Source organism: Nannobrachium achirus (assembly GCF_963921795.1).
Source record: "Nannobrachium achirus genome assembly, chromosome: 2".
Lineage (NCBI taxonomy): Eukaryota > Metazoa > Chordata > Actinopteri > Myctophiformes > Myctophidae > Nannobrachium > Nannobrachium achirus.
This window is the reverse complement of record NC_137811.1, coordinates 36,990,923-37,012,830: the sequence shown is the minus strand read 5'-3', so window position 1 is coordinate 37,012,830 and position 21,908 is coordinate 36,990,923. Positions and strand designations below refer to the sequence as shown.

The following is a 21,908-nucleotide window of genomic DNA, read 5'->3' as shown; positions in this document are numbered from 1 at the left end:
CATTTAGTTGTCTTTATAGGCTTCTATTGATAGAGATGCAGGTTGGTTTCCAGTGCAGTGGTTCTCAACCTGTGGGTCTGGACTACCCAAGGGGGTCGCCAAATTATTTTGTGGGGTCCCCAGATGATTAACTTAATGTGCAACATTGTTTTCTCACTCAACAGTAAACAAATCAACATAAAGTTTAAGTGTATCAAGGGTATCTGCACATTTCTAAAGTGACAATTTAAGGACATTTTAATACCTCAAATGAAACATTGGCCAAATTGTCGAACATTAGAAGCAGAAATTGTGAAAATAGCCGATCTACATGTGAGCATGTAGATCGGCTATTTTCACAATAGAACCGTGTAATACACAATGTAATGCCTCAACTCTTTAGTGCTCGTCAGGGTGGGGGGATCCCCAGTTCAAATATGATTATTTTGTGTGTCGCGGCCTCAAAAGGTTGAGAACCACTTTTCTAGTGCATGTGCTCGTGCACTTTGTGCAGTCAGTGTTTGCCCGCTCACGCGTGACTGTCCATGCACATGTGGTTGTCCACACAGACATGAGGTGGTGACAAAACGTATGTCATGTGGAACCCTTGCGCCTACATGGACACGGAGAGTATAATTTGGGCTTTACTTTAATTCTGAGTATAATTGCTAAATGTTATACTGTATCTGTCATTATTTTGAGAAAGAGATATATTAGTGAAAAACTGAAGCACTTCATTCTTTGAGATTATACTATAGGTAAGTCTTTGGCTGACTGAATTAACATTTATACACTGAATTATTTATATTTAAGAGACATTGAGGTACAGTATTCATTTATTTTCTTGCCAAAATGGATATATTGGCATAGAGCTGCATATTGGAGGGTAATGTTGGAGTTCATTATTTTCAGTGCTACACTCCAGGAAAGATCAGTGTAACACAAGCCAAAGCTTTAGAATGGATATGACATTTTTAAAAGGTCTACTGAATATACGTATGTCCATCCATAGACAATTGGGTCTTTTAGTGAAAAACATGACAACACATTGGTAGCAAACCTACTATCCTACTTCATTGCAAGTCATACTGGATTCTTAGGAATATCATGTATCAAGGACTGCAAAGAACTCCAGTTGACTCGCAATTTTAGTGGAAATATGATGCTGCAGTTGTTGAGAGGAGTGATTTGTTCTTATTGACCGTCTTCAAAATGAGGTTGTTGATTGAGAAAGTGTTCAACTGATTCACGGCTGTACTCAGGGCCCAGTTCAACTGTCTTAAATATGAAATGCTCAGTGAACATTTTACTTGCGATTGCACATTGGCAATCATACTCTATTTTGTTATGCTGCTGAAAGTTCCGTTAATGGGCACTATGAGGAAAGGAGTCAAATAATTTCTTGTCCTTGTACAATAGTTTTCTCCCTGCAACTGAAGGGCAGATATCTATGACAGAGAATATTGCTTCTTCCACTCCAGGGAAGAAGAAATGAAATGAAGACAGAGACACTTCTGGTCACCTTGTATGGATCTGTAATGCCCTAGTCTTTGTACATAATACCATCCACAACATACAGTACTGTTATCCTTTGTACTGTTGCACCCTTCAGTGACCATTTTCTTTCAATAAATAGAAACATGCTGGTGGGTTTTTAACTGCATCCCGGGATCATTTGAGACGTTTCAAATGAACTAAATTAATGTCAACTGAATCTTCCTCTAAATGGAACACTAAAAGCACAAGAGGATTGAAAGTTTGATATCCTGGATGATAGAGATGTACTCTGTTCGTTTGACAGACTATTATACAGTTTGCACAAAGCGTTGTTTGGGAGCTTCAATCAAAAGACCCTGGACGCATGTGGCATAAAGTTGGCTCTTCCATTTTAGATGGAACACCCTGCAGTGTTCACTGAAGGACATGATAATATACAGTATACTGTATTCTTCTCTGGAATGAAGCGGCCGAAGGTATTGCACAAGAAAGGCATATTTTTTTAATCCACAGTCCTAGGTGGTGGTTATCCTTGTCATTTGCTCATTTCATCCCTTTTATCATGCCATCACACCATTCTAAATTAACGGGCAGCGGGGCGGGTCTGAATGCTTCCAATTTGCTTGTATGACCACTAGATGACCCCAATCACATGTGGATGTGATTCTAATACAAATGCTATATTCTAAGCACAATTCTGCCAAAATGTGGACAGTCCAATCTAAAACAAATCTGCTTGGAAAGACAAGTGTAACTATATGATATTTATAATAACAACTAGCAAATTCAATGTTAAAAGGGGTACATTATACAGTAAGTGATATGTTTTGTTAGCTAGCTCTATTTTCCCATAGTAATAATAACTATTGATTGTTTATTCAGTAATATGGGTATTTCAGTTCGGGATACCCAATTCGTCCAATCGAGAGACAGGAAATACATTTCCCACCTGGAAATGTATTTTCTGTTTATTGAAGACCTTGAGAGACGGCCTGAGCAAACACTATATACAGTAGCAATGACTACTATCAGAACATACTGTAGCCAAAAATATCACTTACAGCACCTTTACCATTTCCCATTCTAAAATATAGATGATGTTATCGTGAAAATTAGTGAGGATCAATTATACGGTATGAAGATGGTGGAGTTGTCCTTTAAAGCACTTAAATGAGCTTTTCAATTTATTCGAATGTGTTATTTCTATATGGTTCCCATGAGCTGCGGCTATGGCTGTCTCTTGTTTGTTTATTGAGTCAAGTTAATTTGAAAATAAACATTCGCGTTCTTTAAGCTGCTCTGAACTGACCAACTGTACAACATGAGCTTGGTTGCTCGCCGGGAGCTGCAGTGAGTTTGCAGCAATGTTTCTTGACTGTAGCACTTGCAGTAGGGTGGATCAGTTTGCACGAAAATACCCATGATGCTTAAATAATGACGATAATAATAATAATAATAATAGTTTATTATTATTATAGCAGGAACAGCCGGACGTTTGAGTATAGGCATTCATTTGGAGACGTTAAGACATGGGTTTGGTGTGGTTTAGGTTGGTAAGTATTTGGGAGGTGGGTTTAGCAACTGAGATTGTTCAGCTCCACTCATGGTGCCTGCTTGGTATTGTCTGGCTAACCTATCCATTCTAATCATGATTCTAATGCTCACTATTTCTTGAGGATTAGTTTAGAGCAGGGGTCGGCAACCCAAAATGTTGAAAGAGCCATATTGGACCAAAAAAATAAAACAATTCTGCATGGAGCCGCAACAAATTATAAAAGCCTTATCGTCGTTGTCGGGTGGAAACCTTGTATGTCCAAAACTTCGTTTTATATTTATCATTTAAAAAATAAACTAAACTAGCGAAAACCACTTTTGTGCGTCAGTCTTGTATGATGAAGCAGGGGCTTTAAAAAAAAAAAAAAACATACAAATTTGAAACTTGGAGATACAAGGTTTCTGCCCAACAGTGACAATAAAAAATCGTTAAAGCAAAAAATAAAGTTTTTCATTTTCATACATTTTTGAAAAAGCTCCAGGGAGCCACTAGGGCGGCGCTAAAGAGCCGCATGCGGCTCTAGAGCCGCGGGTTGCTGACCCCCGGTTTAGAGTATAGTGTACATTTGATAGAAATACATTTTAACTGTTATCTAAGTATTAGCATATTGAAATCAGTGATGCAAGAGCCATAGCATAAAGATTTAGATATACTGTATATATATTATATACAATGTAAATATTGAATTCTATTGTATCAGCTAGCTGTAATTAAATTAACCTTGCAATAGTTCATGTATTGGTAAGAGATGTGCAATAATAACATTTGATATTGTTATTTATCAATATATCCACAGGTACTGTGTGTGCAAAGGCACGTACAGCGTCAAGATATTGGTATATTTTACACAGTGTATGCAAAGTACAGTAACCCCCTGCCTTCAACATGTTTTACCAGGTGCTAGTACAAAAATCGATAGCACTAGCACACAAGTCCATAATATTAGCGATACAGTAGGGTATGTTGACTATGTTCCACAATTTATTCTAATTTATGAGTTTGTATGTTGTTTTTGAATTCATTAACATTTAAGAATGAAATACTAAGATTGATGCTATTTATGAACATTTCTCTATCTGTATGATTTTGCTGTAAATGCTTGGTTTGAGTTTTGATCTGCAGTTTGTCATTGGTGCTGTCCAGTGACATGTTGGTCAGTACAGTCGTTTAAGAAAAGTTGACATTTTAACACAGTTATGGTACAAAATATTTAAATATTATCAGAAGGGCAACATCTATATGTGTGTGTGTGTGTGTGTGTGTGTGTGTGTGTGTGTGTGTGTGTGTGTGTGTGTGTGTGTGTGTGTGTGTGTGTGTGAGAGAGGGGGGGGGGGGGGGGTCTCCGACAAGTCTAGAGGTACTCTATTTTAAATCTTTCCTTCCATAAATATAGATATATTGATATGAGTATTCCTGTCTGCCTCTGTTTTTGTAGCAAGCACATACAGTATGGATAGGCTGTATAAATTGAACTACTGTACATCCAAAATGATGTTGAACTCTTGCAAATACGTACAGTAGATCCAATAATTGTGAACCTTTTGTGGACTATAATGTGTTTGTGATCACACGGCTCGAGTGATATGACTTGAAGTTGTATTGTTTGGGTGGGATTTATTGTATCATGATAAGTCAGACTCCATCAAGGATGTCAGTCACAGAGATGTTATTATAAATTAACTTTGAAATGCTTTCTTGTTTGTCTAAAAATGTATCGCTTATTGAAGTGGTTCTCAAGGTATTATGAAAAGATTTTGTGCAAGGGACCCCCAGAGAGGATTTATGTTGATAAAATGTTTTACAAATATTAAGAAGAAAAAAATCACTCTGAAAATAGCAGATCTGCAAGATCACAACGTATCACATTGTGAGCTTGTAGATCAGTTATTTTCAAATAGGTGATGTGGTTCAACTGATTTTCATGCTTTAATAACACATTTCGCTGGGGACCCCCTGGAACCCCTCTCAATGACCCCTGAGGGTCCTCAGACCCCACTTTGGGAACAACTGGCTTACTGTATTTTCACATTGTCACACACAGAAACCTTGTATCTCCAAGTTTAAAATGTGTACGTTTTTTACATCATACAAGACTGTCACACAGCAGATCTACAAGCACGCCATGCCTCGCTGTGCAAGGTGTTGTGTGCTTGTAGATCGTCTGTTGTCACTATTTTAAATCATTTTTAATATGAAAAGAACGATTTTTGAAAAAAACCCGACAACGATATGCAGTAAACCCCACCATTCTGGCACCAAGGCAGGGTAAAAAAAAAGTACTTTCAAAAGTACTTTCTTGTATTTTGCCTTCTTTCTCTGTAGCAAAAGTATTCAGACCTCATATTGACATATATTCATATCATTCTGAATGGATGGACGGCTTTACCTCCAAATCACACATCTGAAAAGTCAATGTACAAGGATTATTCTGTTTCTCCTTTTTGTTTTGTACCGTCACTTTCATGAATCACTGTCTGAATTGTAGTCATTTCAGAAACATAATGCTGTGTACACCCATGTTACATTCCATTGTTTTTGGCAGTTTTAATGTTTCTGTCAATGCTTATGATGGAGTCTTTGTTTTCTCTATTAATCTTTTGTAAGATACCTCTGCATTATTCTCCGTCCATAATAAAACATCCAAACACTTATGTTTGAAACTTCATTATGTGGATTTCCGTTCTTTGTTAATGTCAAAAATCTGCTGAGCTTCCATGTGTTTAAAGTCAATATTTATAAAGAAAAGACAATAATAATTGTAAAAAAGCTAAAATGGTGAAATGGTGATTAAACTAAATAAAGGGGCATAGGTAAATTGTATTAAAAATGTATTTATGTCCTTTAATCAATCAATTTATCAGTGACAATCTTGCTGATACGATTGCCCATATGCATCACAAATATGTTTTTTATACTTTGCTAACCCTAACCAACTACTGTCAAATTGCCCATGTGTCAGCAATCTCTATAAATGACATAGTGTTGCAGGTTCAGAATGTGCCCAGTATGACATAGAATTTTAAATCCTGTCACAGCACCTGGAAAGGGATTGTAATGAAATTAAAGCTACAATGGTCAAGACAACAAGGTTATTATGCGAATCAGAAATCTTTTTTGATGGAAAATGATGCCTGTCAGCTACTTGATTGATGGGGAGTATAGAGTAAACTGTCGAATGTATTAATTTGACATCAAATCCCTAATGGCCCTGATCATAAGCCAGGTCAGCATTACATTGCAAATGAAACCCTATGCTTAACATTGAGAGATGGGGAAACTGCACTGTTCACTATCCTGTGAAATCAGCTAATAAGCTCCCTAGTTCTGGCCTGTGGAACCTTTGAAGTGACGATCACAAGGACTGGCAATGGATGCCATGGACATCTGTGTGTTGCATCATGTCAGCGATTCCCTAGGGAAAATGGTGGATCTCCTTCATCTAACCATTCAGTTAATTAAACAATCTGAAATAATTGGCAGGGGTTATTGCATTTTCAAAACGCCACAAAACAGACAAAAATACCACAACGAAAGGCACATGCAAAGAATATCCTCTGAAGTGCCTCACATAGCCAACCTATTTTCGTAGGGTTTGTGGACACTGGCATGGTCTTGAATGGCATATGTTTCCCAGCAGGCATTCAGATTTGAGATGTGATATACAGTAGGTAAACTGCGCTAATTAGGCAATTTTGCCATTGCAAATGTTGCAGTTGCATGGATAACTTCTAAAGCTTTCATAATGTATCTTAAACTCAATGCTCTCTTTCTCTCTGTCTTTCCCTCACCATCTCTCTCTGTTTCTCTCTCTCTCTCTTATTCTGTATCTGTCTGTGTCAACCCTCAAACCTGTTTTTTCTAAGACTCATGGCTGTGGAGGATGAGATAAGAGGAGGACCCATCATTGAGCCAAAAACCAGGATGTTCGTTGATCAGGTCTGTGAGTCCTCCATCTCCAGAACGTATGGTGGCCTGTGCTATCTTCCCTCTCCCTGAGTGTCTCTGTCCTTCCTTCTCCCTTTCTTACCCTCCATCTCCCTAGTTATTATTTTGACTCTTCTCTCGGTGTACTTGGTCCCTTCCGTTTGTCTTGCTCCGTCCTTGAACCTTTTTCCGTCGTTGGATTTTGACTGCCATCTGACTGTCTGCCGACATATCGGGGGGGGTGCTTTGAATATCAAAGAGTGTGCATTTCCATTACGTAGTTCAAAACTGTACCTCAAGTTAGTTGTGCGAGCGAGCATGCGTGCATGTGCGTGTGTGTGTGTGCGTGCGTGTGTGTGTGTGTGTGTGTGTGCGTGCGTGTGTGTGTGTGTGCGTGTGTGTGTGTGTGTGTGTGTGTGTGTGTGTGTGTGTGTTTGTGTGTCAAATCTGGGTCTGTCACAAACAATGTTGACACAAGTCTAAAGGTTTTCTCTTTCAAATCTTTCCGCGTAGCATGCTGCAGGTTTAGCTCTTTAACAGCTTCACGGGTGGGATGCCAGACTTAACGGTCAAGATGCTGAACAGCTGAACCCCAAATCCTTGCTCGCCATTCTTCCATCCACACCACACACACATTGAACTAGGCCAAGCATGAGTCATGCTTTAAATATGGTGTGTGTGTGTGTGTGTGTGTGTGTGTGTGTGTGTGTGTGTGTGTGTGTGTGTGTGTGTGTGTGTGTGTGTGTGTGTGTGTGTGTGTGTGTGTGTGTGTGTGTGTGTGTGTGTGTGCGTTTATGGAGATACATTTAAAATGGATAAGTGGAGGAATCTCTACAGAAGCCTTCATGTTAGAGCATTATGTATTCATGATATTCATGGTAGCCTCTTTTTTGGGTTGTTTGTTTTGTAGATTTTAATTAAGTTCTTGTTAAATAAACCTTTTGAGCACACAAATGTTTGCTCGTATCAAGTGTATGAAGTGTGTTTGGATCTGGCGGTGATCCTGTGTATGCAGTGGTGTAAAGTAACTAAGTACCTTTACTTATACTATACTTGAGTTATTTGTACTTTACTGGAGTATTTCCAATTTCCAATACCCTCATCTCACTTAACTGAAGAGGACATACAGTAATAGTACTAGTTGACGTCCAACTCCAACTTGACTGCAGACATAAACTATTCATATTTCTTAATTCCTGCTTCAAACAGAAACTTTGAGTCTTAATCGCCAAAGCCGGTTGCAGTGCATGCAGGTCATTTGTATTCTGGAAGACTTTGTTGCAAACCCTGTCAATGCCATTCCCTCCACGCTTTGTTTCACCTTGTTTCAACACTGCATCAAATTATCTCTGCATAAGCAAACTGCTGTTGAGTGTCAGATAATCATTGTACAATAATCTAGGATAGATCATCGTCCAGGAAAAGATAAATAAAAAGTTGCATTCCCAACTAGAGCTGTCACGATATGACATTTTACATGACGATTAATTGTCACTCAAATAATTGGCGATTAACGATTTAATTGTGTTTTTGTCGTTGATAATTACATTTCTGTTTGGCTTTTAGGCTTTGAAGTTGTACATGGTAGATATGACACATAACCTAAATATACAAAGAAATTACTGACACATTTGACAACTTATTACTTAAAAAATAACTTTGATAGTGGATATAGCCGATCTACAAGTTCACAACGCGTCGCGATGCGACGCGTTGTAAGCTTGTAGATCTGCTATTTCCACTATTTCGGACATTTTTCAACATTCACGATTATGACGATTGTGACAAAATAATTGCGATAATGTCAAATAATCACGATTAGACGATTATGTAATAATTGTGACAGCCCTATTCCCAACACCTGCAATGCAGCTGAATAACCTGACATGCAGTCATTTTACATTGCGGTCACAATCTGAAACCCATAACACCACAGCTTGTAGGCGCTTACAAATTGTTTATCGCATAGAGTGCAGCTTTAAGCTCCATCCGTTTTCTGTCAGAATTTCTTTCTGGAAATTCCGTGGCTCACTCTGCATAGTGCAGAGATATCAGAGTCAGACATACCTGTATGCTTCAGATAATTCTTCACAGCCACAGCGGTTTAGGGTCAGTATTCACAACATAAACTGCCTTTGATACCTCAGTGGTCTCCTTTGAACTCAACAAGACTAGGTCAAAATAAAATAAAAAAATGTATATATCAATCTTTATTTCAGACTCAAGGTCCATGACCATATCACATATAAAAGACGAAACAATAAATAAGGGTAACATAACATTACGTGTAATGTATAGTATATCCAATAAAAAACTATGCTAAACAAAAAAAGACTAGGTCAAAATCTAGTAAATGCCTGGACCGCTACTCTTTTTCATTTTCTTTTTAAAACAATTTGAAGCAACGCAAAATATTCCATTCTAGGAGGCAATCACGTCGAATTACAACAGGTGCGGCCGCTTACAAAACTCCTTGGCATAGTGTGCCAGATAAGACAGGTGAACATAATAACCAGTAAGACGCCTAAGGGCGAAAAGCGACCTTGCCCTAAAGGGCGAGGTTGTGCAGTGTGGTGCCCTATATGAAGATCCCTGATGTCATCGATATATATAACTGGCCAGATGGCCAAGACATGGCCCATATCTGTGTGGCTGGTTCAGATAGGGATCTCTATGTATGGGCATAAAATAAATTGTATGTATATGGATACATATTATTATTAATAAAGCATTCAATAAAATAAAAAATCCCTTTTATGCCCATATATGTAGATTTCTGATGTCATCAATTCCAGGCCCTAACTGGCCTAACTGCTTGGCTTAATTAACATACGTTTTATGCCCATATATGGAGTTCCCTGTCCCAATGTCATCAATATTAAGGACATATCTGGGAATGCCCATATTTGGTAATGCCCATATATGGGCATGTTTTGACATAAACATTGTTTACTATCATGCAGGGGTCTCCAGATGGCCAAGAATTGGCGTAAAGGGCGAGGTCGCATATCGCCCTGAGGCGTCTTACTAGTATTATATACTGTATTATAATGTCAAGTGAAGCACAACCAATCCTGTCTGATTGGACATTATATTGTCCAAGATATCTGGCCTTACAACCCAGATAACTTCAGTTAAAACATTAACAAAAAAACATGGTCACTTTTGCTGGCATAAAAGTTCTCTGACCTAAAACAATAGTGTGTTGCCTAATAGCAACCACACTAATTAATGTGTCTGCATTTGCCATTGTCCCACCATACCACATCTAACAGCATCAAAACAGCGAGGAAGTAGTAAAGAAGTAATGCCATGGCCAAGTGTGACATTAATGAGCGGCGTGACTGTGAATTGTGCTGAAAAGTTGAGACTATTTGAACTTTTGATCAGTTGTATGGTAGTGGGTAGTGGCCCCTGGGCACTCGATATATCTTTGAATTGTACCGGTATACAATACATTTTCGTCTGTTGGAATTATCACTTCACATTTTTCAACTTCATCTCACTTATTGTGTGTGTGTGTGTGTGTGTGTGTGTGTGTGTGTGTGTGTGTGTGTGTGTGTGCGTGTGCACGTGCACGTGCGCGCATGCTTGTTGAAGGGCCAGATCTATGTCCTCAGTTTATTTGTTGGTTTATTGTGTACACATAAATATAACTCTGGGTTTTCTCCGACTAAGTACTAGGTGACTGCATGTGTGATAAACGCACGTCCCTCGTCTAACCTTTTTGAATTGGGAAACCCGCTGACTAACTACAGGCTACAGCTCTCTGATGGCTATGGTTTAGTGAACTGCTTTCAGGTGCTGTGATATGGAGTGTATGCTGCAAAGTCTTTTGTTTCTCTCGGCCTCAGCATGATTGCTATTGTTGCTACACTGCATGGCAGGCTGCTCTAATGCTTTCAGGCTGTTGAGTTCTCAGACAGTGTTTGTCTGTGTTTGTGTATGTGAGTTAATTATGTACATATCTATGTACAGTATATGTCATTAGGGTTTTATATATATGTATGTGTTCTTGTGTTTCCGTTCACTGTGTGCTGTACTGTAAGTTGTGTATGTACTGTATTGTTTGTATGTCATTGTTGAATGTCATTATTTTATTCCACAACCCTCACAGCCCTTGTGACTTTCTTCAATGCGGACATGCCTCTCCTCTCCTCTCCTTCTCCTCTCCTCTCCTCTCCTCTCCTCTCCTCTCCTCTCCTCTCCTCTCCTCTCCTCTCCTCTCCTCTCCTCCTGTGTTTGTGTTGATGAGATACGGTGATTTCTCTTAGGGGAGGCGTCAGTCCATCCTAGTGCAGCCCCGTCTTGCGCCCGCCCCACCGAGAGTGTCCAGGTAATAAAGCCGAAACCAGCATACTACTGTACACCTCGGTGTAACTCCCACTCTCCATCCATTACCTGCTGCCTTCCTCCACTTCTACTGTTCTCTATGTGCGTCCCCACCACGTCCGTATGCAGCACCTTGTTAAACCATTACAGAACCAACTCGCCGACACAGCAGCAGCTCAGTTTAATTTCTCTCCCTTTTTTATTTATCCATTTATTTTCTTTCTGCAATTTATTTTGTGGCCAAAGTCAATATAATTCTGAATGATGAGGCCATGTCAGTTTAGAATCAATCTGGGAATCCATCTGCAAAAAAATAAAGAAGGAAAAAAATCTGTCTTGAGACATAGGCTTAGAGTGAGCAAATCAGCACAGTATGCATACAATCCACCTTGAAGTGTTTTGTATGCAGCTGTTGCAATGCTCAAAACTCAAAGATGCTATTGCTTTTTCACAATTCAGTCATTAACTCTTATTGTGCCGATCCCGAACAAGTTCGGCTTTATTTCAATCCAATACATTTTTTTTAAAATTATTTTACTTACCCCGAGCTGCTTGTAGAGCCGTGGGTGGTCCTGGCTCGTCCTACGCTTTCCAGCGAGCCATTTTACATGGTCCGACGATATATTCCATTAAAAATGGTTTAAAATACATTTTTGAGCCCCCCAATGTTCACCGAATGTTCGGCCAAAATGGCATTTAATTTTTTAATATACATGAAAACTATTCCACAGTCAACCTCTCATTCACAGAGTAGCTTATGTTCACACCTAGTTTTTTATCGACAGTTATGACTTATACAGTATTGTTCTAGATTGTATTTCCAATTTAACTTCACATTAAATCACATATCATTCACTCACATCCGTTAAATTTGATCTATTCCCTCCAGCTTGCCCTAGGATAAACAATGGGAATTATGGGAAATCTCCGTATCTGACCCAAACCTTCCCTGAGAAAAAAGAAGAAGAAAAAAAAAGATAGAAATGTGCTCATGTTTTTGTACGTTTCTGTGTCTATGTTCTGATACTTGTGTCAATGTATATGTTTGGCGCCCTGGGCACATTCGTTGATTGAATGGTGGTGTAAGTTACATGTCATGTATGTAATGTGTTTGTGTTTTTATATTTTGCTTCAAGTTAAGTTTTCTTTCATCAAGTAAGATAGAGGTCATAATGTATGCGTTAAGCGGATCACTTTAGTGTTGAAGTTGCTGTACTGTATGTCTACACTTAAAGCGACACTATTTCTTTGAATGTGGGGGGGGGGGGGGGGGGTGAAAAAGACCAACACTATGCAATAATAGACATCAACCAACATCAACAAATGAGATTGGAGGAGATTGGTAAGGAAGGACATATCTATGTCACTTGCTGTTCACCCAACAGCTCAACAGTCCACTATATGTTCTGTGTTTCGGTCTCCAGTACCTGAACATTCATTAGTCACACTTTGACACCATGTACTGGAGCGCTACATGTATGGATTTTGAGAAGTGATTGATTCATGTTTGGTAAGGTAAAAAGGATGCCAGTTAAAGTGTCAACATTTATCAGCTTGTTTTTTATTTATTTCATTTACTTTCCTTGTTATCAAGCTTAATAGACATGTGTAATGGGGCTACACATGGATATTAAGCGCAATGGTTGGTGGTGATGTGTGGATATGTTACCCAAGTTATATGTTTTACTGGCATTCTGTCACTGTTCGTGTCATAGGAGATGGGAAGAACACTGTTTATAGCACCAGTTAGAACTAAGGTCATGGGAAGAAAAAAAGAAAAAAAGATTTTGGTTCTGATTGAGAAGAGAAAAGGTCTGCCAATTCCCATCAGATTCTTGTTTGTTTTTCATTTCATTAGAAACAAAAAAAGGCAACTACTGGACACATCAACCACTATAGGCCTACTGTATATACACACTAAATGATTAATTCACTTTTTTATCCATTTGAACCATTTCTCTACTGGATGCAGACCAAACTACCCCTCTACAAAGCAGCTCTTTCCTATCTTTGCCCTCGCCGACACTTCATTCCATCCATACGACAGTACTCCTTCATATTTCTTTCCAAATGTGTGTGCGGTGAAACCAAGTGAACCATGGGTTAAACTCCTCCATTGCATATGTTCACCTTACGTGAGATTGCTTGCACATGTATAGTTTGTTAAGTGAAACAGACCCCCAGCAGGCATGCCATGCCACTACACCAACAGTTGTGCGAAGCAATCAAGTGCATCATAATTGTTTCAAGAGGCATTTCTATCCAGGCCACGTAGATTCCAACATTCAAACCGCTTGTACACAGCAAAATCCAGAATGTTCATTTAGCTCTGAGAGTGGTCCAAAAACTCTAGATTTTCTGTGTCAACTGACGCCATCTTCTGTCAGCTGTTGGGTACATTAAATAGCATTATCTCTCAGATATCCTCCTAGTTGTATATTGGCCCAATAACCCAACTGTTTTCTCTTCCCACTGCTCCTACACAGACTACAGTGAACCAGACTGGATATGAAGGCTTGTGCACAGACGTTGATAAATCAAATAACTGAAATGAATCTGATATTTCATTTGCGTTGATGTTATTCTGCGCCAATGTAGGTAAGGATAGATGGCAAACCCAAACTTTGACTTAATCACTTATCAAAAGTTCTAACTCAGTATGTACTCAGATGCAGCTTCTTCTTCTTTAATAGAACTCATTGCCTTGTCATCAATGGGACTGGGTTAGAGATTTTGGCTTGTGATTTTGACACAGTTTGGGATTTCATCCCATAGGGACATAAAATGCAACTTTATCTTGCTTTTCAATTTGGCGCTGAGCTCCATGTGGCTTTGAGTTTTGTGCATGTTTTCCTTGGTGTCCTGGTAGGCCTAATGCTATGCGCTGCTATCATCCTTTGGAAACCATTCTTTAATGTAAGGTATATGCAACTTAAGCGAGCCTATTTGCATAGAAGTATAGTGGTTATTGAACAGGATTTGTAATCATTGGCGAAGAATGACTGACTTGAATTCCAGACCTTTCCTGACACCCGTCAAACAATAAACACTCCTTGCAACTCATCACAAGAGGATCAAGACTCTCTTACCTCAAGAGTTTTAATTCCTTCCATCCCTTCTTTGTCTGTATCCTCCTTCCTATGCTGCCATTTTTATTGGTGTGTGTCATACATCGATTCTGTGACTCATTTGCCTCTCTCTCTCTCTGTCCCTCTCTTTCTCTGTTTGTCCTCCCATCTCTTATATCTTTCATAATCCTGCCTCACGTATCTCTACCATGGCTTACATACATGCTCATTCCTTAAACACATCCTTCTCCACTTCCTGGTTGTGGTTGTTGTTGTTGTTGTTTTCAACTTGATCCGTGATTCCTCCTGCCTTCCCCACTTGGCACTCCCAAACTATGTCCTTCATGTCACGTGTTATTCTCTTCTTCTTCTTGTCTTTCTTTCGCTATACTCTTAACTCCTTACTATACATCCATTGTTTGACTTGTGTATTTCTCGTTACATACCACCCGAATGGATCATCTTTCACCCTCTCTCATGCCATTGTCCATTGAATGGCCTTTTCTCCTTCGAACCATCACTCCTCCTCCCCCTTCCCTCTCTCTCTGTCTCGCTAGGAAGCCCAGCTTTCCTCCCTGGGTTCAGCAAACCCCGGTGTGAACACCGAAGGTGGAGGGGGAGGTGTTGGTCAAAGAGGAGAAGTGAGCAGCCATCACGGCCACAGAGTATCTCCCTCGGCCGTCTCCTCCGACAGCTCCCCTCACAATGGAGATCTCCCCCAAACCTTCGACCCTCCCTCTCTGCCCGCTACACATCAGTCACCTAGACAGAATGGAGAGCTCCGTGGCAACCAAACATCCTCCCCCATGACAACCTCAAAGGCAACAGGAACCCCAGCAACGGCAACGGCAGGCATAGCAGAAGCAGGGGGAGTAGGTCAAACACAACACTAAAGCCAAATCAGAGAGAGATGACACAATTAGGAAAATGCTGCTCCCGCAAACCCTCCCCATCCCATTTAATGAGACAATATTGCTGACATACTATTTTGGCCAAACAAGAGAGAGAAGAAAAGTGTGTGGGAAAGAGATAGTTATTGTACGTGCATTGCACATTAACACACCACAAAGGGCTCTTTATCAGACACTTGTCTTTTTGATGCTTAAACCGGGCTTGGTCAGTATCACTCTTGCAGGACAAGATATGGTACCCCTTCACATACTGTATATACTGTTTGAATAAGCAGTTGACATACAGGTACATAGTTGCCAAACCAAGCCGATATGTGAACATCTGCTTTATGTCGCTCATCGCCTGCCTGTTTGTGGTCCATGACTAAGAATAAATGTGAGGAACAAGCACTAGAATGTCTTGCACCCCAAAGACTTTTCAGTAGCCATTAGCCATAGAAGTGCTACGAGCCAGCTCACCGGATCCCTTGAATCCCAAGGACGCGGGGCGAATCATTATTATGCCAGCTTGCAAATAGAGGCCTGACGTCAGTGGCTATGAGGAACACCCTGTCGCGATGGGGGTGGTGACAGTCAACGAAGAAAGCAACATTTGTCACCTTTTACTTCCCAAACTTTTATTCTGACTTTATTTCTATTTTATCATTTTGGCAACCTGCCGTATAGCAGGAATGTTAGACCTTATCATTGTTTTGCGGGGGGGGGCCTCGACTGGGTGATAAGATTGCTGTAGTTCCATTTGTTGTCACTCCTCCAACTCGATGGCATGGTGCCCCTTTAGCCTGATTTATGCGTCGGCGACGGAGTGCCACACGACTCATCACTCCACAGAATAACGACGCTCTGCGTCAATGTCTTTTCTTTCAGTTGAAACTGTGTTCTTTTTTGTCAAGCAACACGTCACACCATACTTGTCACAGAAGCATAGATCAAGCTTCATAACCACTGATAACAAACTCTCCAAAACATTGTGTGTGACGGGTCTCTGTAGAGGTGTGATTAATGTTGTCTGGCTTCCTTAGTGCCTTTGAGTGTATTTCAACAGGGTCTTAAAAAACAAAAACGTATAGAGAGGAATCCAACTTAGAATTTCTTGTAAGCTGGACAAAAAGGCTGAAAGTGTGATAGAATTGTCTACACAATGTATGGAAATACGCATAGACATTTTGGGGGTTTCTTTTTTTAAACTAAGGGACTTGTTATTGGACTGAGCTTGTGCAGTTTTTCTCTTCTCAATCTCAGAACCGATATGTGATCTACTGGTGCTAAACAGAAACAAAATGGTGCCATTTCCAATGTCAAATGTCTGTGTCAAACATAGCACTGCCTCTTTCATTCTTCACTCACTTTCCTTCTCCAGCTGTCTGTCTTTGCCAAGGCATTGTTTTCAATATGTTTGTTTGTCTACATGTTTGTTATTTGTGCTCCCCTCTCTGTTGTTGTATGTCTAACGGGGTAGTTGGGTCTACACATTTAAGTTTGTTTAAAAAAATGACAGAAAGAAAAAAAGAAATCCACTCCTACAATCTCAGACTTGATAAACATTGATTAAAAAACAGTCTCTAAAAGGCCTGGTGTGGCCTGGAAATTGAAGGATATGTCATTGCAAATAACTATAACTATAGAGTTATTTCAATTCAGTAGTAAACAAATGTATTTTCCCTTAATATGTATTGCTTTTTTGGTGTATTATTTAGTGTCAGTTACACTTGCCATGGCATAGCTCTCAGTTATAAAACAGGGTTGAGTTTTGGAGATAAAACAAAGCTCTGCTTTTAATGAAATGGAGAAAATTATGTGTTATCAGGTACTGTATTGATATCATTTCCCATTTAAAAGGTGTTGGTGTCAATTTTGTTGAGGGTACCGGAGATAATGTAATCACAGGATTAGCACTTATATTCTGGATAAACCTCCAGGATGACATTTACAATACTACAATCTATAGTTTGAGTAACTTGGCTGTAAACTACATTATGTAATGCTAGCTAAATTGTGGTACAGTAGCCTACTGTATCATTATCTTTTATTTTGGGCAGTTACCACATACTTCAAATCATTTTAGAGCAGTTGTATCACAAGGACACTTTATTGTTTCTCATACAACATGTTATTTTGAACAAACATCTGTCTCTTAAGAGGATCGTACATTTTTTGCTGTAGCCAATAATTCTAGCCATCAAGTGCCTGGAATTTGGACTTGTAATAGCCTTTGGCCCATTAGACTAGCCAGTCATCCTAAAGATCTCCAGGAGACACCAAGTATCTTCACAGAATATAGACAATCTACAATCTCACAAGGTGACGCATTGTGAGCTTGTAGATTGGCTATTTTTGTTCATCCCAGAAAAGGGACGCACGTGGTTCCCGATTTGATTATGGACATACAGTACAAAAAGCGCATGGATTTTTGCATTTGGGAATAGCTGAACTTTGATTTCAATAGAGCATTTGAATAAAGATGACATACAGTAATGAAAGTATTAATTACACAAAATAATAACAATATGGACATTTTTGAAGGATAAGTTATTTGTTGACAAAGGATAACGCTTATAGGTCTACATAAAGAATGAATTCTCTATATTTTGAAGATATTGTAACAGGAAACTTCAGGTAATCACTTTCATTCCAACATGGATATAACATTTTAAAATGAATTCTTACTATTCATACATATGTCAGCTGCTGAAACATCAAGTCTTTGAATTATTTGTAATGTGTTGTCATATCCCTTCATTTTGTGTATGAACTGTCCTCTGTAAACTTTGTTTGGATGTGAATCTGTTTTCGTCTCCGTAGCCTCACACTGCTGGCATCCTGCAACAAGTTGTTTGTTTAGATTTGTAACTGAAATCAAGAACCGTAGAAGATCTTCACCATTATCTTTGGCCATTTCTCTTTTGAGAAAATGTTTCACTGACTGTGGAGGGCCAGCACTAGTGTTTCGTACATACAGTACAGGTCTTAGGTCAGTGAGAGGTTTGATTAGAGAGGTTTGATTAAGCACGTATGATGCAGAAATGGTGAAATTCCCAGAGAGAACAATATACCGCTGAACCACCAAATCTTAATGCTAGCAATTCAATTTCTTTTTTTTGTTTTCTATTTTGCCATGACAGCTTTTAGGGCTAAATTATTTTCTTGTGAAAGCACTCGTGTCATTAATAAACACTGAATAAACCATCAGGCTAGATTTGAACATCACTGTATTGTGGTATAGGGATATGAGATGACAGGAGTCATTGATTGAGAAATTAATATCACTATGAAAATACCTCAGTGACATAAAATCGAAAGACTCAGGTAAATAAGCAGTTGCCTCAGAGCTTGAACACAAAACTAACATAACTCCAGCTTTGGAAAGAACTACCATCATTATATAGTTGGAAGTGACTAGAATGAAATCTCTTAGCTATGCTTCAGTAATACCTGATCAAGCACCTGCCCCGATCCTTCTCTCTCTGTCTCCCTTTCTTCTCTTCCCTTAGCCACTCACAAAGCTTCATGGAGGACAATCGGGAACCTAATTGGCTGAGCCGCCACGGGAAATCCACCGGGTGGCATGCAATATCAAGAGCCCTCTCTCGTGACGCGATTGGCTGACAAAGGGAGAACTTGGGGCGTTCGTCCCATTCTATTTGCTTAAAGGATGGTGCAGAGCCCCAGCGAACCATGTAAGGATATGCTGGGCTTTTTTTTAACCTTCTTAACTTGGGCCCTCTCTCTCTGATTGGAAAACTGGATTTTTTAAGAGTTTACGCCTTCTGATTAGATTTTCTTTTTTGAAGATAGGCCCAACAATGTAATAGTATATTTGTTGGCCTGTCAAGCATGCGAAGAAGCTATGCAGAACGTTCAATCAATAGACTGGAAGAACACAGAAGCAAAGGAAGGCACGTTGCTCCAGAAAGAGAGGGAGTTATGTTGTACTGTAGGTGTATTTCAAAGGTGCTTGACTTCTTTTCCTTATTTATTTATTATAGTTTTTTTTTTCAGTTGAAGCCCATTTATTTTTTAACCACTTAAACCCTGGCATTCCAATTTTGGGCATGTCATTATAGGTGAAAATACAAATGTGAAAATGTAGACTTTAAAACAATTTTCAAAAATAGACAATCTTCAAGCTTGAGCGCTTGTAGATCAGCTATTTCCGAAACAATTTAGATTGTTAAGTGGTTCAGCGATTAAGTGGTTAAAGCATTTAATTTCCTCTCTCATAGTCTCTTCACACTACAATATGATTACTGTTCATCCATTTAGTCCTCATCTTTCTATGAATTTGAAAGCATTATTTGATCACCTCCCTTTCAGATTTTCAATAATTTCTCAATTTATAGTTTTAGCTATTTTATTTTAATCTCTTTTGGACTTTTATTTAAAGAATACTAAATATGCACAGCCTATACAAGTGAAACTGCTTAAAAAAACATAATTCATTGAAAACTTTGAAAACTGGACAGAATGTTGATATTTATATTTATATGATACTGTTTATTGTTACCATAGTAGAAGAAATACTCTACATCAGAAATCTTCCGGAGCATATATTTATTTCTTGATAAAGATAGAACCGTCTATCTAAAGGAAGTTCATAAACCCATTTTATATGAACCAAGTTTTTCTTATTAAGACAATCTTATGGAACTTTGAGGAGAATCATTGTTCTAGGACTGTGAGAAAAGGGATTAACTTGTGTTTTACCTGCTCCCCTTACAACGTTTTGCACGTTGCTGTGACTTGTGCTCTTGACTACTTGCATATAACTATCCTGAGATTGGATAAAGAAAAGAAAAACGTGGATGGACGATGTTTTTCGCCCAACAATCGCCATGGAGCTCTCCATTTATGGACGATCTGAAACCCTTTGGACGAGGACATTCTCACCATCTGATTTGTATCTCAAATCTACTATCTGTCTACAGCTTAATTGAGCAGGGACTAACTGATGGATTATTGCAAGGGTCTTCAACAGGGGGTCTGGGACCCCTAGGGGGTCCTTAGAGTTACTACAGGGGGTCCTCCAAATCTTTGTGTGATAGAAACCTTTTTTCCCCTGAGAACTTTAGCCAAAAATAGCAGATCTCACAATGCCTCGCAGCGAGCTTGCAGATCTGCTATTTTAGGCAAAGGGATTTAGTGTAGAGGGGAAAAAGAGCAGACTAAGTATAGAGTGAAAGTATTGATGGTTCAAGTGGTTAAATATCTTAAAACACAAATTGACATGAATACAAAATACACTGATTGTGCTGTCAAACGATGAAACTATATGGAATCTATGAACAGGTTGTGGCCTGTGGGGGTCCCTGCTTCATCTCTCTTTCAGCTAAGGGGTCCTTGGCTTGAAAACGTTGAAGACCCCTGGATTATTGGTTTCAGTGTGACATTTGACAGAATTCTGGAGTTAACTTGTTATGAAACGCCTCATTGATTTCTTTGAATGGACTCCACTGATCCCAACCTGAGTTGGTAATCCCTGCCATTTCCATCGCTACAGAGTGAAACCCTCAGTGATCATTTATACCTTTTTAACTTGGAGAGTGTACAAATCAGGGTCCACTTTGTTCCATTTGCACACTGTCAGAGGTAACTCACACTGAGGATTTTACAGCGTTCTCACTTGGATATGACAGAGAGAGAGAGAGAGAGATATTAGAGGTTCTGTTTAAATGAGTGAATGTGTTGTGTATATAAAGTGTGTGTATCAGATACATCTTTGTGTATATACTGGGTAAATGTGTATATACTGTATGGTATGTCTATGTGTATATACTGTTTGATTTTAAGCAGAGTGTACAGTTATTTTTTTCCTCTAATGTTTCTCTCTCTGGGAATAGGTTTTCCTCAATACCAACATTGAGGCATGGATAGGTTTTAAGCGTATGGACAGCTATCAGAGGCACTTTCTGCACAGACTCACAAAATATCAGCAAGGTCTGTCAGTTATCGTATCTGTATTCTTGAAGCTCTCATACAAGAACCAACTCACATAATACTTAAGCTTGCACTCATTTTCTGTCCAACTAAAAAGCTTTTTTTTTTTTTTAAGTAGATTTGAGTGGCCGAGCAATGTTTGTACATATATAGAATAAGACAATATTTCCAGAAGCCTCCATCTGCATTTCTTTGAAATTCTTGAACTGTTTAGGTTCTTGCAGTATCTGATTTCAGTTTAGGTTCCTACAATATATGTTTGCAGCGGTTGTCTTTCAGAGTTATATATTTATTCTGACAACCCTTATATATTCCTTGAAAATTTAGTTCCCCAAATTCTGCCTATCATGGAGTCCTCTAACCTCTTGTCAGCTGAAGATTTGGTTAAGATGGCTATTCTTCCATGATGATACAGTCATTGTTTGCCATTGCTTGTTTTCGTAATACAGCCTAATTTATACTTTTCCCTACGACTGCATTGCTCACTGAAAATACAAAACTGGTTTCCCAGTGAAACCCAGTTAACTTGAAAATCAGACATTTCCCTGCAGGTGATACGGTCATATGACAAAGGATAAATTGGGCTTTAGTCCTAATTAAGTAAATGTGCCTCCCCCTTATACCCTTCACTAACCTTAGACCTGTCAACTTTGCTGGTCAATCATTTACATACCTGTTGACAAGCCATAGCCCCGCCTAACCCAAACT

General features: G+C 39.1%; 1 protein-coding gene across 1 annotated transcript in view; it reads left to right on the top strand.

Moving 5' to 3' along the window:
- The window catches only part of syngap1b (synaptic Ras GTPase activating protein 1b), a gene marked incomplete at its 3' end in the record, with an annotated part of 114,973 nt that extends 96,101 nt beyond the window's left edge, over positions 1-18,872 (top strand). The window contains exons 19-21 of the mRNA XM_080745902.1: positions 6,895-6,967; positions 11,230-11,291; positions 18,758-18,872. Coding sequence (XP_080602028.1) covers positions 6,895-6,967; positions 11,230-11,291; positions 18,758-18,872 — 250 coding nt within the window. The remainder of the gene's footprint in view (positions 1-6,894; positions 6,968-11,229; positions 11,292-18,757) is intronic.
- Between the last annotated feature and the right edge of the window lie 3,036 nt (positions 18,873-21,908).